General features: G+C 38.6%; 1 protein-coding gene across 1 annotated transcript in view; it reads right to left on the bottom strand.

The window, feature by feature from the left end:
• Positions 1–16,702, bottom strand: part of NXPE3 (neurexophilin and PC-esterase domain family member 3) — a 67,415-nt gene that overhangs the window by 25,266 nt on the left and 25,447 nt on the right. The window contains exons 4-5 of the mRNA XM_049628109.1: positions 12,221–12,294; positions 2,461–2,667 (exon numbers count right to left, since the gene is read on the bottom strand). Coding sequence (XP_049484066.1) covers positions 2,461–2,667; positions 12,221–12,294 — 281 coding nt within the window. The remainder of the gene's footprint in view (positions 1–2,460; positions 2,668–12,220; positions 12,295–16,702) is intronic.

Below are 16,702 nucleotides of genomic sequence, written 5' to 3'. Positions count from 1 at the left end.
ACAAAAAGGTACAACTGTAAAGGTAATACCTATTTCACTGGCCTCAATGGACCTTTGTTCTAACATATTATTTAAACCATCAGTAATAGATTCTATATGTATGTCTATATACCTCAGAAGCAAAATAACCTATTTACTTCTAACCATTAGGTCAAAAAATCTTCCTGTAGGCACTGATTGCTAAATATCTAAAAATCAATTTGGCATTTATACATCACTATTCTAACATATAAATACTATTTCTTCCAGGATGAAGGCTATAACTTGTGCTTTTTTAAGTAAACACGTAACAGTAACCAAATACTTTTTGAAATACATGAAAGAAACAAGCAACCCTGTTTCTTTTGACTTTCAATTTCACCCTGTGGGTGGAAAATCATATTAATGTCTTACAGAATGTCTATCTCTGTCACAAGAATAACAAAGACAGCAGACAAGTTAGAATTCACTTTTCCCTCTCCTTTATCTAAGTTGTGTTTCAAAGTCCAGCTCTTCTGAGGTCTTCTGAAGGTCCCAGGAATCAGTCAGGATTTCTCTTTTGTTACTTCTAAAAAACCCTGTCTGTAAAATTCATCACTTAGCATATGCCCCATAAGGAAAGAGGGCCTGTCTCATATCCCTGAATGTTCCTACAAGTGCCTTACAGAGAACAGACTAAGTAACTTCTGGCAATCCAAGTCCATTAACACTTCCTAAGTACCTATTCAGGGCCAGCCACTGTATTGCCACTAGCCAGCACTGCTCAGATGGATAAGTCACAGTCCTTGGTCTCAAGGAGTTTACAGCCAATTCTGAAGAACTAACATCACACCCTAATTGTCCTACATTCTTCTTAAGAGTTAAAGTTTTCACTCTTCTCTCCATGCAGTCCTAGTCTCCTCTTTCAGATCTTCGTACCTAAATCATTACTACTTAGCATTTGGCTCCAAAACTAAACAAGCTCAAGCTACCATTTTTTTCATTTGATTAAAATCAAGCACCAGCACAAGGCTTTATCAGGTGAAAATCTATCTGCAAAGGATACAGTGGAAAATAATTATGACACTCAATGTGATCACTGCTATGAACGGAAATATTGAGCTATGTCATTAGAACTTAAACAAACAACTACGGACTCCTGGAGGGCCCTGCCTAGTCAGCATCAAAACATGCTTAGCATTATGCCATACAAATTATATCCCTTTTCCTAGTTTTTAATTTATGCTTTATTGACCAAACTCAACTATGCTTGTGTCAATAAAAGAAACAAAAGCACAACAAAAACTGGAATTAACTTTCCACTTTTGGGGACCGTATCTACTTCTTCCTTTCCTTTGAAAAATTAAATCTGAAATGAGGTTGATGTAAAAAAAATAAAAGAGAAAAACAACACCAACAACAACTCACAACAAACTATGGGAATTTGCTTTATGGAAAGTCCTGCCCATGTACAGCCCTCAAAAATAGTTCCCATGGAATTATTTATCAGCTCTCTCAATTGTAAGCAGGGTCTTTATTTTTTTTTTTTTAATTTTTTTTTTTTAACGTTTATTTATTTTTGAGACAGAGAGAGACAGAGCATGAACGGGGGAGGGTCACAGAGAGAGGGAGACACAGAATCTGAACCAGGCTCCAGGCTCTGAGCTGTCGGCACAGAGCCCGACGCGGGGCTCGAACTCACGGACCGCGAGATCGTGACCTGAGCCGAAGTCGGACGCTTAACCGACCAAGCCACCCAGGCGCCCCTAAGCAGGGTCTTTAGTACTGTTACCTGAGATTCATTCCTCCTCACTCCATCCACACCTTCCACAACGAGGAAAAGGCCAATTTGAATAAGGGAGGGCCTTCCAATGAGTGGGACTTTATTCCGAGTCTGGAGGGCACCCCAGGAGCCCAGCAGTGACACCAGGAAGCTAAGAATGCTGGGACTTACCAAGACTCCCTCAGTAGGAGCCAGCTCATCTCAGAATCATATCAATGGAATGCCCAGCAGATGACACCGGAAAGGCTATATACTGCATGGATGTATTAAAATGGACCACAGTCTGTTTGGCTGCTTCCTTCCAGTTAAATCTATTTTAAACTTGAAGTCTGACTAAACAGAACTAGGAGAGAAACAACTGAAAATGTCCACCTCTGTTTTATAGCCCAGAATATCAGAAGTAAAAGACACCTATAAGGTGATTCTGTCCAGCTGCCCCATTGCACATGGAGAAATAAAGCCCTGGGAAGTAAATAACATGTCCAAGGTCACACAGCTCATCAGTGGTATGAACTTCAATTCCAGTGCTTCCATCAATACATCACAACCCCACCATGGATCAGAAACCATCACACCTCTCTCCAGGGTAAGGACACCTGTTTAGTCCTACAGAGAAATAACTACTTCCTCACCTGATGCCCTTCCTCGGGCACTGGAGTGAAGAAAGCTGATTTTGTGCATGCGGAAAAGAATTATGAAACAAAATGCAAAGTACCAACCTGGAACAAACGTAGTAAGGTATTCAAACCATTGCCTGATTGTTGAGTCACCAAACAAATACACCACTTTTCTTTGTAAGCATTCTGTAATGTTGTCAGGGTCATTAAACTGGCGCATCTTAAACTTTCTGGGCCTCCACTGATCTTTATAATAATACCCAGAAGGAAAAGTTCCTGAGCCATGAGATAGTTCTAGATTGTTTGTTTCTGAAAAGAAAAAGGAAACAAAATTAGATATTCTGAAAGTCTCCTCCAACTAACCATACATGGAAAATGTTCCAAGAAACAAAATTATGGCCCTATATCTGTTAGCCTGCTGGTATATGGGTAACATTTCCTGCCATCACATCTCAAAGAAATCCCAGACTTTCCCCTTGCTACAAAAGGTTCTCCTTTGCACAAAAATAGGAAGATGTGAAATGTGTGTGAGGGTATTATTGGTGGACAGAGGCGAAAAGGGGACTTTGGGCATTCCCTCTGATTATGCATGTTTTTATCAAAGCCAAAAATAAAGGCAGGCAAATACCATGGAAATGTGTAGACATTAAACATTGTCTAGCATTTTCCCGGAATAAGTTTCTCATCCAAAGGCCTATGAGGCAATAACACCTTAAATTCATATTTTACATATGCATAGTAATTTTGGTCCACTGTTCCTCAACCTAATAAAAGGAAAATTTTAACCCATGGGTCCCACAATCAAATAGTAATTCAGATAACCACCACTTAATACAGCGAAGAAACCAAATACACACACTCTAAAGAACTATTCCCCACATTACAAAAGGTTCAGAAGAATGTACAAATATTACAATGAGCAATATTTAAAATGCCACAGCAGTGTGTACTCATGGTTGTAGCCCAGCTACACATGACACCAGAGGCAGGACACCCTTCAAGGGAAAGTCAACATCCTTCTTCCCTAACACCTCCCTTGGAAAATGCTGTTGTAGAAACAACACACTTTAAGTGCTTCAAAATAAACAGACAGGGATGGCTAGTATTTCTTGAGAGTTTACTCTGCAATTAAATATATTATCTCATACGATGCTCACAATAACCCTTTAAAGTAGGTCCTAGTGTTAATCCTGCCTTTTGGAACAGCAACTTGACTTAGATCCAGAGCTAACAAGCAGCAAAGCCAAGACCTGATCCAAGCAGGTGAGCCCCAAAGCCCATGGTCTAACCACTGTGCTATATATACCACGTCTCAAAAACAGAGTTTTGTAGATGTCAGCCATTTTCTTTTTGGATTTTTTCCTGAAGGTGTACGCTTACTTGTTTCTAACACTCAAATCTACAATCTTCAAAAACCATCAATTATTTTACATCACTTCCTTACACACCCCAAAGCTTAAACCTTGATCATAATCCAGTAATTCTCCAGTCTCACCTGTTAAACCACAATTCAGAATCCAAATGTTTATACAACTCAGAAATCTAAATTTGAGCCCCATATTTGTGACTATTTTCAGCTTATTATCTTGATATTATAAGATAATACTCAAAATTATTTTGGTTTTATTCCCTTCAAAGAAGATGCCCTATTTGACAGATAGTGCATATTTAACCTTTTAATTCAGCCATCTGCTAATTCTTTGAAGGTTCAGGGCCTAAGCGGAAAAGTAAACAGCATTTTTAAAAGCTTTACTTGGAAAATGTTATTGTCAAAGAAAAGAAAAGGGGGGGGGGTGTAAATATTTATTTGGCTTATTCATAAACAGTTTCTCCACATTATTACCAAGTATGACTTTACTATGTTACCACATCTTACCCAAAGCTTCCTCATTATATCATCATGCCAAGGTTATACAGACAGGGAGCTCCAGAGCAGACACCTGGGGCCCAAAGAAAACATCTACTAGAAGGGGAATTAAAAGTGATTTTGAAGTTACACTTTTTACCATGGTTAATTCAGGAGATTTGGCTATTCTGTGCCAAATACATGTTATAAAAGAAAGTGTATATCACACAGGAAACAATTACCATTTCCATTCAAATGTTAATTTTATTTACTACCAGAGTTAAGTCAAGCAAAGCAAATCAATTACTGAACTGACATTAATTCTTCACACATGCAGCACTAGATAACAGAGCAGATTTTTAAAGTGTAATGCATGTACCTACATTGCCCTCTCATGGTCAGCAGAGACAAAAACATTTCTTACTTTATTAAGACTTTAAGCAGTCTGAAGTTCTTTAAAAAGACCGCATTTCTTGGAACTTGGAATGCATTTTCACATAAGATATGAAAGTCTCTTAAATCAATAATATAACCCCTAATGAACTATACATGTGGAATAAAAATAGTTTTGTGGGTTTTTTAAATTTATTTGAGAGAAGGGGAGAGAGAAAGAAAGCAGGAGAAGGGCAGAAAAAGAGGGAGACAATCCCAAGCAGGCTCCTCATCGTCAGCGCAGAGCCTGATGCGGGCCTCAAACTCACAAACCATCAGATCAGACACTTAACTGACTGAGACACCCAAGCGCCCCAAAAATAGTTTTAAAACAAAACGGAGTTATTGCTTAGATTTTACAGTTTTCTTAAATACTGATGGTGAAGGAAGTAGTTTTTGTGGATGGTTATCAAAGGCAGATAAGATCTTTATGCAAAATCAGAAGAGATAGCTTCAATTATCTGCAAGTTAAGGTCCCTGCTTCTCTAAAATGTCTTGGCTTCTCTTTAAAACTCATAGCTTATAGTTTCCTCCAAAGGGTGTCATCCCATGTCATTCATTAGCCAAAACGAGGACTATTTGGACCACAAATTGGACAAAACAAGGGAAGAGCAGAGAAAAAAATTTCCCTCAACTATCTAGAAAGAGCTGGGTGAGAGGGAGACAGTGTGAATTAAGAGTGGGAGGTGTGAGTGAGTGCATGTTAGTGCACACGTCCCTTAACTTCATAGCATAGAATTATCTGTAGAAGTAAGAAAAGTAAAAGGCAGGCCAATGGGGAGTATATAGTTCATGAGAAAAAAAACAAGACAAGACAAAGAAAGAGAGTCAAACAATTCCTCTCCTCAAGGAACACAATTAGCACCAGAACGCTTGGGTGCCATCTCAGGGAGATGAGAAATGAGGACAGCGTGTGTCGAGCTGTTCAGGTACAACTTGTCAAGCACTGGGACTATGAGAAGTCCTGGCTACACAGCAGTTATTATAGCCTGAGTTTACCCTTGGGTCTCCCCCTGGAAAACCTTGGGACTTTAATTTTTTTCTTTATACTTTAGTCCCCTAAAACCTAAGCATTTTTCGGAGGGAAGCTAAACAGGTACAGGTAGAAATACCTATAGATTCAAAGAATGCTGAAAGGACCTCAGATAATGGCTAGTCCAAATGTCTTTTAAAGGTGAAGACCGTACGTCACAGAGGGACTTGCCGAAGTTTCCCAGAGAGCCGTAGAGCCAGCTAGTGGTAAAGGTGATCCTGTTTACAAAGGCGTACATTTCACTACTGATACAGTTGTGGGGAGCTTCCTACCCCCAAATGATATCAGTCAGTTGGATTTTACATAGCATATGAGCCCTTTGATTTTCTAAGTTAACCAAATAAAATGTATTCTGTACCAAGTATTTTTTCCAACTGAAGGTGGTTCTTTAAAATAGCTTTGTCCAGGGGCGCCTGGGTGGCTCAGTCGGTTGGGCGTCCGACTTCGGCTCAGGTCACGATCTCGCGGTCTGTGAGTTCGAGCCCCATGTCGGGCTCTGGGCTGATGGCTCAGAGCCTGGAGCCTGCTTCCGATTCTGTGTCTCCCTCTCTCTCTGCCCCTCCCCCGTTCATGCTCTGTCTCTGTCTCAAATATAAATAAAACGTTAAAAAAAAAATTAAAAAAAAAAAAAGAACTGAATTCTTCTTATAAAAAAAAAATTAAAAAAATAAAAAATAAAAAAATAAAATAGTTTTGTCCAGAGGTGCCTGGGTGGTTCAGTCAGTTAAGCATCCGACTCTTGGTTTTGGCTCAGGTCACGATCTCACAGTTCCCTGAATTCAAGCCCTGCTCGGGCTCTGCACTGACAGTATGGAACTTGCTTGGGATTCTCTCTCTCTTCCCCCCTACTCAAAATAAATAAATAAAACTTTTTTTAAAAAAAAGTAGCTTTGTCCACTTTGTTGTGATAGCACCTTTCCATTTTCTAAACAACCTCAGAGAGTTGATGAACTCCACTACTGCAGACAAACCCAAACATTAAGACACCCTCCCCCACACCTCCCAAGCATATTAAGGGATAGCAGAAAAAGGGCTAGACTCGAGTCAGAGGTCCTGGTTTATGTCTGACTCCACGTCTCCAATAGGAGACCCCAGAAATCACTTAAAACTCTCATCTTACTCATCTCCTGTATTCTCAGAGTCTAGTCTAGCATCAGACACAGAGCAGATGTCAAAATGATGACGTATCAGTCTCTAGACCTTGCTTCAATTACCTATAAAATGGGTAAATTACTAGTTATTTTGAAGGGCTGTTGTGAAAGTTCAATACTGTAGTAGTATTAATAGTTTTTAATCATAAAGGGCAACACTGGAATGCTAGAAATATTCTATATATTCTAAACATCCTATATCTTTGTATGGGTGGTAGTAATTGTATTAGTTTTCTATTGGTGCATGGCAAATCACCACAAACTTAGTGACTTAAAAACAAGAGACATTTAATATCACATAGTTCTGCCAAGAGTCCAGGGCATGACATAGCTGGGTTCCCTGCTAAGGGTCTCGCAGGTTGAAATCAGGTTGACAGCAGGGCTGTGTTCCTTTCTGTAGACAAGAGAAATCTGCTTCCAACCCCATTCAATTACTGGCCAGATTCAGTTCCTTGTGGTTATAATACTGAGTTTCTTGTTTCCTTGGTCACTGTCAGCCAGGGAATGCCCTTCAGCTCCTAGAAACTGTCTACATTTCTTGCCACATGGCCTCCTCCATCTTTAGAGCCAGCAACAAAGAATCCCGCTCACATGGAAGCCTTCTCACACTTTGAATCTCTTCAAGAAGAACTCGGTCCCTATTGAGGGCTTATCCAATTAAGTCAGGTCTGCCCAGGATAGTATCTCTTTTTTTAAAGTCATGGAAGTGATATACTATCACATTTACAGGTCCTTCCCACACTCAAGAGAAAAATAATTATATAAAGGCATGGATCAGTGGGAGTCATCTTAGAATTCAGCCTACCACAGTTACAGATACACATGTAAAATTCCATTGTGCTATATATTTGCAATCCACGTGCTATATGTACATAAGATACACCTCAAAAGATAAAGAAAAGGGGCGCCTAGGTGGCTCAGTCAGTTGAGTGTCCAACTTTTGATTTCAGCTTTGGTCACAGTCCCAGGGTTGTAGGCTTGAGCCTGGGTCCTGCAACGGTCTCTGTGCTGAGTGTGGAGCCTGCTTGGGATTCTCTCTCTCTCTCTCTCTCTCTCTCTCTCTCTCTCTCTCTCCTTCTGGCCCTCTCTCCCACTGGCTCTCTTTCTCTCTAAAATATAATGAATTAATTTTTTAAAAAGATAAAGAAAACAGCAAAAGGCTATAAAGATGTTAATGCTTATTCTGTTGCTATTAAATCTAGTTTTATCCCAAACTCTCAGTAAGCTTCCCCCCAAAATATGAACTCTAGTTTAGTTGTTGATGAGGTTAGAAGCCATCAAGGCTTCTATCAGGCTATGATGATCTAGGGACCACAGTACAGGTGCTAATAAAAATTCAGCAGCAATTCTGACACTGGGAAAGCCTGTCAGAAACCAGATACTTATCCCTGATGAGCTATTTTCATCTAATTAAAAGCTATGTTTCTTTGCTTTTGACTGGAATTATACCCATGCATGGGGGAAGACAGGTAATCTCCAACAGTTCAGCAGACTAAATATGCATCTTAGAATAAGTTTAACTTGCAGGAAAATCAATTAACTAATACTTTTTTTAAATGTTGATAGGGAAATAAAACCCTTCAAAATATAGGATTCATAAGTAAAATAATAAAAGTGGAAAGACTATGAACCCTTCCAAGTCTAGGTCAAATAACACACAAATGGGTGTGAAACATGTCAGAGAGTAAGGAAGTGCTTAAGGAAAAAAATGTGTATACACACACACACACACACACACACACACATATACACACACACACATATATATTCACATATATGTATACATACACACACATATATATACACATATATACGTATCATAGGTACATATGTACATTAGCATGTCAAAGGGGCATAGGAGCCAAATTGAAAAAGTTCCCAATTGCCAAAATTGAAGCAATTAGAGCAACAAAATAAATAACAGTTGAATTTGGTAATAATCCAAAAAATGAGATAAATAATCATGAGCCATGAGTCTATATGGACATAATTAAATAAATGGGAAAGAAGGGACAACTCTTCCTTACAGAAAAATTCCAATTAATAAATGTCTTAGAAATGAGAGATTAGAAAGTCACCATTAAATACCACCCAAATAATTGCTGCTGACAAGATCTATTAATGAATGCTAAAATTAGTGGGTGAAAGTATAAGCAGAAATAGGATGTTTACATCCTGATGGAATACAGAGACATCCAGGATGTCTTTGTATTAGTTTCCTGTGGCTACTATAACAGATTACCACATATTCAGTGGCTTAAAACAACACAAATTTATTCTCTTACAGTTTTGGAGGGAGGCCAGAAATCCAAAATCAGTATCACCGATACCAAATCCAAGGTATCAAGGCCATGCTCTCTCTGGAGGAGCTAAGGAAGAATCTGTTCCCTTTCCTCTTCCACACCTGTATTCTTTGGCTCATGGCCTCTTTCTCCATTTGTTAAGCCAGCAGCATGGCATCTTCAAATTTCTCTCTACTTCCACTGTCACATTGCCTTCTGCTTTTGTATGAAATCTCCCTCTTCCTCCCTCTTAAAAGGACACTTGTGATTGCGTTTAGGGCCCACTCAGATTATCCGGATAATCTCTCCCCATCTCTAGACCCTTAGCTTAATCACACATGCAAAATTTCCTTTGCCATCCATATATAGCAACGTTCACAAATTTGAGGGATTAAGATCTGGATATCTTTGGGGGCCATTATTCAGCCTACCACAGTCTCAAAGTATCTCCCCAGGATACAGAGAAGAGAACCCTGACAGACACCACTTTAACCAGGTGATCAAATTTAACATTGTTAACAGAACATATTGACATCATGTACTCCCTTAAAAGGACACAACATCATTTCTGTGCTATTCTTCCAAAAATGCATACTCTCATTCGAATCATTAGAAAACATTTAAAAATCCAAATTTAGAAACATTCTAAAAAATATCTGACCAAAGTTCTTCAAAGTGTAAAGGTCAAGATAATGTCACAGAAGGAAGACTAAAGAAACATGGTGACTAAATGCAACCTGGGATTCTGCATGGGATTCTAAAACAGAAAAAGGACATTGGTGGAAAAACTCATGAAATCCAAGTAAACTCTACAGCTTAGTTAATGATACTGTACTGATGTTAAAACCTTAGTTTTGGAAGTATTCTGTGGTTATATAAGATGTTAGCATAAGGGGAAGCTGGGTGTAGGCTATACAGGAACTTTATACTATTTTTGTAACTTATTTTAAGTCTAAAATATTCCAAAAACAAAAAATATATATATTAAAAAAGAGAAAGAAAGCAATGAAGGGAGGAACATAGGGAAGGTGGGAGGCATGTGAGCCCTTGGTTTAGGGTCTTTGAGTGCGCCCTGCTGGTCACGAGAGTGAACTGCAGTGAAGTCCTCCAAGGCTGGGTGTCTTTGATGTTATGTAAAGCAATTGCCCTTCTCTTTTCCTTCCAGTAATGTACCTGCTCTGAGGCGGTCTTCTCAAAGCCAAGCTATTCTCCTATTGATTCACGGTTCCTTTCTTCTTCTAAAAATCCATCAAAAGTCTCACTAGTTCCAAAATCTGTCTTCTCTCTAAACAGAACAGTACATCACAAACCCACAAACACTTACTGGCTGAACATCGAGATCTGTCAGGTGCAGGTAAACCATCCAAAACTCCACCCGCTGACCATCCCACTAGACACCCAGGGATAAGGCAGCCACGCCAGAAGACTGGGGCTGGGGCAGAGAAGGATAGAGTATGAGGAGTGCAGGACTAGGGGGAATAGACACGGAGGTTGAGGCCCAGGCAAATAAAGGCAAATAAAAGTATTTCTGTTAATGATGTTTCATATATGAATCTTTTAAAATTAGTAACTCACTGGCTTCAAGTAAATAAAATACAGCTTTCATTAAGAAAAGACTGAGATTTCTTGTGGCACATGATAGTGGAGACCAGAGATATATAGACTGGCAGTATCCTGGCTGTATCTGGGCCACAGACAATAATTTTATTTAGCCCACACAATATTTTAAATGTTTGCAACTGGATGCCAATGTTTTGAAATCTGGAGATATTACATTTAAAGATTAAGGATTAAGACTTCGGATTTTTGTTCATGGAAAAAAAAGAAACCCTATACATCTGAGCACATTTCTGCACAACAAAGCAGCAAGAGCTGTAGACAGGCTGTGCCTGCACTTAGGTTCTTCCCCCACCATTCACACAAGGCATGCCTATGACTAATACCCACCCTGGCTCGATTCACATGTATTACATGTCTAGGCCCTATGGCAATAGTGTTTGCCAGTATCTGTGCAATATCTACCATATATACTGTCATATATGCTTTCAACAGCTAAAAGGGCCTTGCCATCTGCATAAGTTTCCTTAATAATATTCACCCTTTCTTTCTAAAAGTCACCGTGGCTAAAACAGAACACTTATATTTACTCTTCATTGTTTTACTTTTAACAATACCCAATGCCAATGGATCAAAATCACCTAGAAGGTTTGCTAAAACCCAGATTGCTAGGCCCCACGCCCGAGTTTCTGATTCAGTAGCCTGAGGTAAGACCTAAGAATCTGCAATTCTAGCTGATTCTGCTAATGCAGAGATCACACTTAGAGAAAACCAGAGTTCAGTAACATAATGCTTTTGATTTTAAAAATTTCCTTGCCGATTTCATACACGTTTCTTGGATAACTCTAGAGTAGTGATATCCGACAGAATTTCTGCAATGATGGATACACTACATTCCATATAAAATGCTGCCCAACATGGTAGCCACCAGCCACACATGGCTCCCGAGGATGTGTGACTTAAGAATTAAATTTTAGGGGAGGCTGGGTGGCTCAGTCAGTTAAGTGTCCGACTTTGGCTGAGGTCATGATCTCACAGTTTGTGGGTTCGAGCCCCGCATTGGGCTCTGTACTGACAGCTCAGAGCCTGGAGCCTGCTTCGGATTCTGTGTCTCCCTCTCTCTCTGCCCTTCCCCTGCTTGTGCTCTGGCTCTCTCTCTCTCTCTCTCTTAGAAATAAATAAACATTAAAAATTTTGTTTAAAAAAAAAGAATTAAATTTTAATTTTTAGTTAATTTTAATTAATTTAAATTTAAATAGCCATGTGTGGCTAGTAGCTACCATACGGGACAGTATAGCACCGAAGTCTCTTGAGCAGCCAACCAGAGAGGGGAAGGGGAAGAAGACAACTTTCACAGGAGTATAAATAGCAAAGCCCAAGATTATGCACATAAGGTCTGATTTATTTTAATTAAAAAGCTCTTTTAGTATTTTCAATTGTGCCCAGAAGTAACCATGGCATATTAAAAGGAGAAAAGAAGTTTTTATGACATTAGTGAAACCACAGAGCCTCAACCCATTTAGCAAGAAAAACAACAAATCATCAAGCTCATTCTTTTTACCTTTTATTCTCCTGGGAATCACAGTCACCCAATCAGGTCCGCTGGAGTTGATTGGCATTTTGATATTGACACCACTTTAAAAGGAATAAGAAGAATACAAGTTTAGATTTGAGAACATTTACTTTCTAATATGTATCTTCATTTGCAAATTAAAATAACAGGACTTCACAGAACCTTAAGATGAAATATTCTTATAAATGCTACTCAACACAATCAATTAATAAACTGGGTCTCTTAAAATAAGCAGGTTATGTGGATATATAAAGTGAATAGAAATTAAATAGGTTTTTAATTTTTCACCACATAGCCCTGAGAGTATAATCTCTAAAATGACAAATTCTGGTTGAAATTCTTTATTCCCCTTGGACTCGGAAAATGGCTCACACTGATGAGAATGTCCATTCTGTCACTATCTAATTTTCAGATTATAAATCTATGTAGCATTAAATCACAGGTCAGATTCCTTAGGCCTTGCCCAGAACAGAGATGAGTCCTACTAGAGACACTTGTCTCCAGATATGTGCTCTTTCAGGACTTTGTTCACCATTGGTATGGCCCTGTAGTGTCTCTTTCTAAAACATACTCCTCAGTGACACAGATTGTGTTTCACTCACCTTTTGTCTCCAGCACTTAGTACAGGCCCTGGGCTAGAGTCCATGCTTGGACAATATTAGATGGAGGGCTGTGTGAAAAAGTGGGAGAGTGTGGAGTCCAGGGAAAAACCACTGGAAATTTGGTATAACTATGCCAGAAACTGGGTCACAACAATTACCTCTTACACTTAGGCCAAAAACAGACAAAAAAATAAAATGCTAACTTTCCAAATTCTTGATATGTGAACTTGAATCACAATATTTTGTTTTATCAAAAATCAGTTCAAAAGAGATATGTTCTTAAATAATTCTTAAGCTTCTAAATGAACAAAGGAAAAAAAAGAGAGAGACCAAAAAACAGATAGTACAAAAAACTATGGAGAACTGATGGTCACCAGAGGGAAGGTGGGCAGGGAGATGAGTGAAATAGGTAAAGAAGATTAAAGAGTACACTTCTATTGATTAGCACTGAGTAATATATGGAACTGTTGAATCACAATCAATATTATACACATGACACTAATATAACACTGTATGTTAACCACACTGGAATTAAAATTTTTTAATAAAATAAAAATATAATTTTTAAGCTTCTACTATGGGCCCGGCACTGTCCTAGATGTCAGGGATGTAACAATAAACAAGACACACAGCATCTCCTCCTTCAGGGAAATGACATTCTAATGGGGAGGCAAGAAACAAGGAAGGCAGTGCAGCTGACCTTGAACAACATGTTTTGGTTTTTAGTTTTTGGGTTTTTTTGCTGCCTACAAGAGGATCATTTCTTTTTTTCAAACATTTTGGAAGTTTGCAGCCATTATTTCTTTATTTTTTTCTTCAACTAACATTCAATCTTTATTACACACACACACACACACACACACACACACATAATTTATTTCATTCTTTCTTATTGCCAAGTAATATTCCATTGTATATATAAACCACATCTTCTTTATCCATTTGTCAGTTGATGGACATTTAGGCTCTTTCCATAATTTGGCTATTGTTGAAAGTGCTGCTATAAACATTGGGGTACAAGTGTCCCTAAGCATCAGTACTCCTGTATCCCTTGGGTAAATTCCTAGCAGTGCTGTTGCTGGGTTATAGGGTAGATCTATTTTTAATTTTTTGAGGAACCTCCACACTGTTTTCCAGAATGGCTGCACCAGTTTGCATTCCCATCAACAGTGCAAGAGGGTTCCCTTTTCTCCACATCCTCGCCAGCATCTATAGTCTCCTGATTTGTTCATTTTAGCCACTCTGACTGGCATGAGGTGGTATCTCAGTGTGGTTTTGATTTGTATTTCCCTGATAAGGAGTGACGTTGAGCATCTTTTCATTTCATGTGCCTGTTGGTCATCTGGATGTCTTCTTTAGAAAGTGTCTATTCATGTCTTCTGCCCATTTCTTCACTGGATTATTTGTTTTTCAGGTGGAGAGTTTGCTGAGTTCTTTATAGATTTTGGATACTAGCCCTTTGTCCAATATGTCATTTGCAAATATCTTTTCCCATTCCGTCGGTTGCCTTTTAGTTTTGCTGATTGTTTCCTTTGCAGTGCAGAGGCTTTTTATCTTCACAAGAACCCAGTAGTTCATTTTTGCTTTTAATTCCCTTGCCTTTGGAGATGTGTCAAGTAAGAAATTGCTATGGCTGAGGTCAGAGAGGTTTTTTCCTGCTTTCTCCTCTAGGGTTTTGATAGTTTCCTATCTCACATTCAGGTCCTTCATCCATTTTGAGTTTATCTTTGTGAATGGTGTAAGAAAATGGTCTAGTTTAATTCTTCTGCATGTTGCTGTCCAGTTCTCCCAGCACCATTTGTTAAAGAGACTATCTTTTTTCCATTCTTTCCTGCTTTGGATATTCTTTCCTGCTTTGTCAAAGATTAGTTTGCCATACATTTGTGGGTCCAATTCTGGAATCTCTATTTTATTCCATTGGTTCTATGTGTCTGTTTTTGTGCCAATACCATACCGTCTTGATGATGACAGCTTTGTAGTAGAGGCTAAAGTCTGGGATTGTGATGCCTCCTGCTTTGGTTTTCTTCTTCCAAGGTCTTTTGTGTGAACAACATGGCTTTGAACTGTGCAGCTCCACTTATGCATGGATTTTTTCAATAAATGCAGTACAGTCCTGTAAATGTATTTTCTGTTCCTAATGATTTTCTTAACATTTTCTTTTCTCTAGCCTGCTTTACTATAAGAATACAGTATATGTAATACATACAGCGTACAAAGTATGTGTTAATCAACTGTTCTTATCAGTAAAGGTTCTGGTCAATGGTAGAATATTAGCAAAGTCTTTGGGAAGTCAAAAGTTATAGCAGATTTTTGACTGTGCAGGTGGTTGGCACCTCTAAATCCTGAGACTTTTAAGGGTCAACTGTATGTTTAGAAAATAGTTTAAATAAGTTACATTTAGGATAGAACATGACTTTTAAAACAGCACAAATAAACTGCTTTCATGGGAGAGCTTTAAGATAAGGAAAAAAAGAAAATTTGCCCTTTGTAATTTTCCTGTAAAAATGTTTAACCTCAATCTGGTCATGTAGAAACAATAAAGCAGCAAATCCAAATTAAGGGACATCTACAAAGCAGTGACATCAAAACCTTAATGTTGTGAAAAACATGCTAGAGGAGGCACCTGGGTGGCTCGGTCAGTTGAGTGTCCGACTCTTGGTTTTGGCTCAGGTCATGATCTCTTCATGAATTTGAGACCCACATCTGGCTCTGCAATAGCAGGGTGGAGCCTGCTTGGGATTCTCTCTCTTTCCCTCTCTCTCTGCCCCTCCCCTGCTCACGCTGTCTCTGTCTCTCTCAAAATAAATAAACAAAAAATCAAACAAACAAACAAAAAAACAAGCTAGAAACCTCATCCAAATTAAAGATTAAAGAGATAACTGAGGGTGCCCGAGTAGCTCAGTCAGTTGGTTAAGCGTCTAACTTTGGCTCAGGGCACAATCTCACATTTTGTGAGTTCGAGCCCCGCATGGGCTGTCAGCACAGAGCTGCTGTCAGCACAGAGCCCCCTTCAGATCCTCTGTCCCCCTCTCTCTCTGTCCCTCTCCTGTTTGTGTTCTCTCTCTGTCTCTCCCAAAATAAATAAACAAAATTTAAAAGAAAGGATAACTAAACACATTGTAAGTAATCACAGGTTAGATTAGTTAAAATAAAAATGACAGATATAAAGGACATTATTAGGACAATCAGAGAAACTTGAGTATGGACTGTATATTAAATAATAGTATTGTATTAATGATAAATGCCCCAAGTGTGATAAATATGTTACAGTTATATGTTGGAGAAAGCTCATGTGCCAGGAGATGCATACCCATGAGGTGCAACACCATGTTGTCTGCAACTTACTCTCAAATGCTCTGGGAAGGGGGATAATTATACATCAACAGACATATATATAAACACACATACAAAGAGAAAGAGAGAGAAAGCAAATGTGGCAAAACATTAACAATGGTGAATCTAAGTTAAAGCTATATGGATGCTCATTTTTATTATTCTTGCCGTGTTTCTAATGATTTGAAAGTTTTTTTAAGCACAAAGTTAGAAAGAAGAAAATATGAAATGATGCTAAAATATATGGGAAGCTTTTCATGTGAGAACCTCATTCTTTCAAAAAGCCTTCCTTTATATTAATAGAATCTTTTAAGCAAAGTACTGTTGTTCTTTCTAAAACCAACATTTTTTAGGAGTAAAGAACAAAGATTAGATCACCTTAATTGTCCAACTGTTATTTAGAGAACCAAAGACCAAAGCTAAGCTTAATCCTTTCTGAATTAAGCAATGCTATGAGCCACCAAGGAAAAAAGGTAAAAATGGGTATCAGCTTAACATATTCAGGCCATGAGCTCAAAACAGCATACCCAAGGAC

The sequence above is a fragment of the Panthera uncia genome, chromosome C2 (assembly GCF_023721935.1).
Source record: "Panthera uncia isolate 11264 chromosome C2, Puncia_PCG_1.0, whole genome shotgun sequence".
Classification (NCBI taxonomy): Eukaryota; Metazoa; Chordata; class Mammalia; order Carnivora; family Felidae; genus Panthera; species Panthera uncia.
Note: the sequence above shows the minus strand (reverse complement) of the source record. Positions and strands in the feature narration are given on the sequence as shown.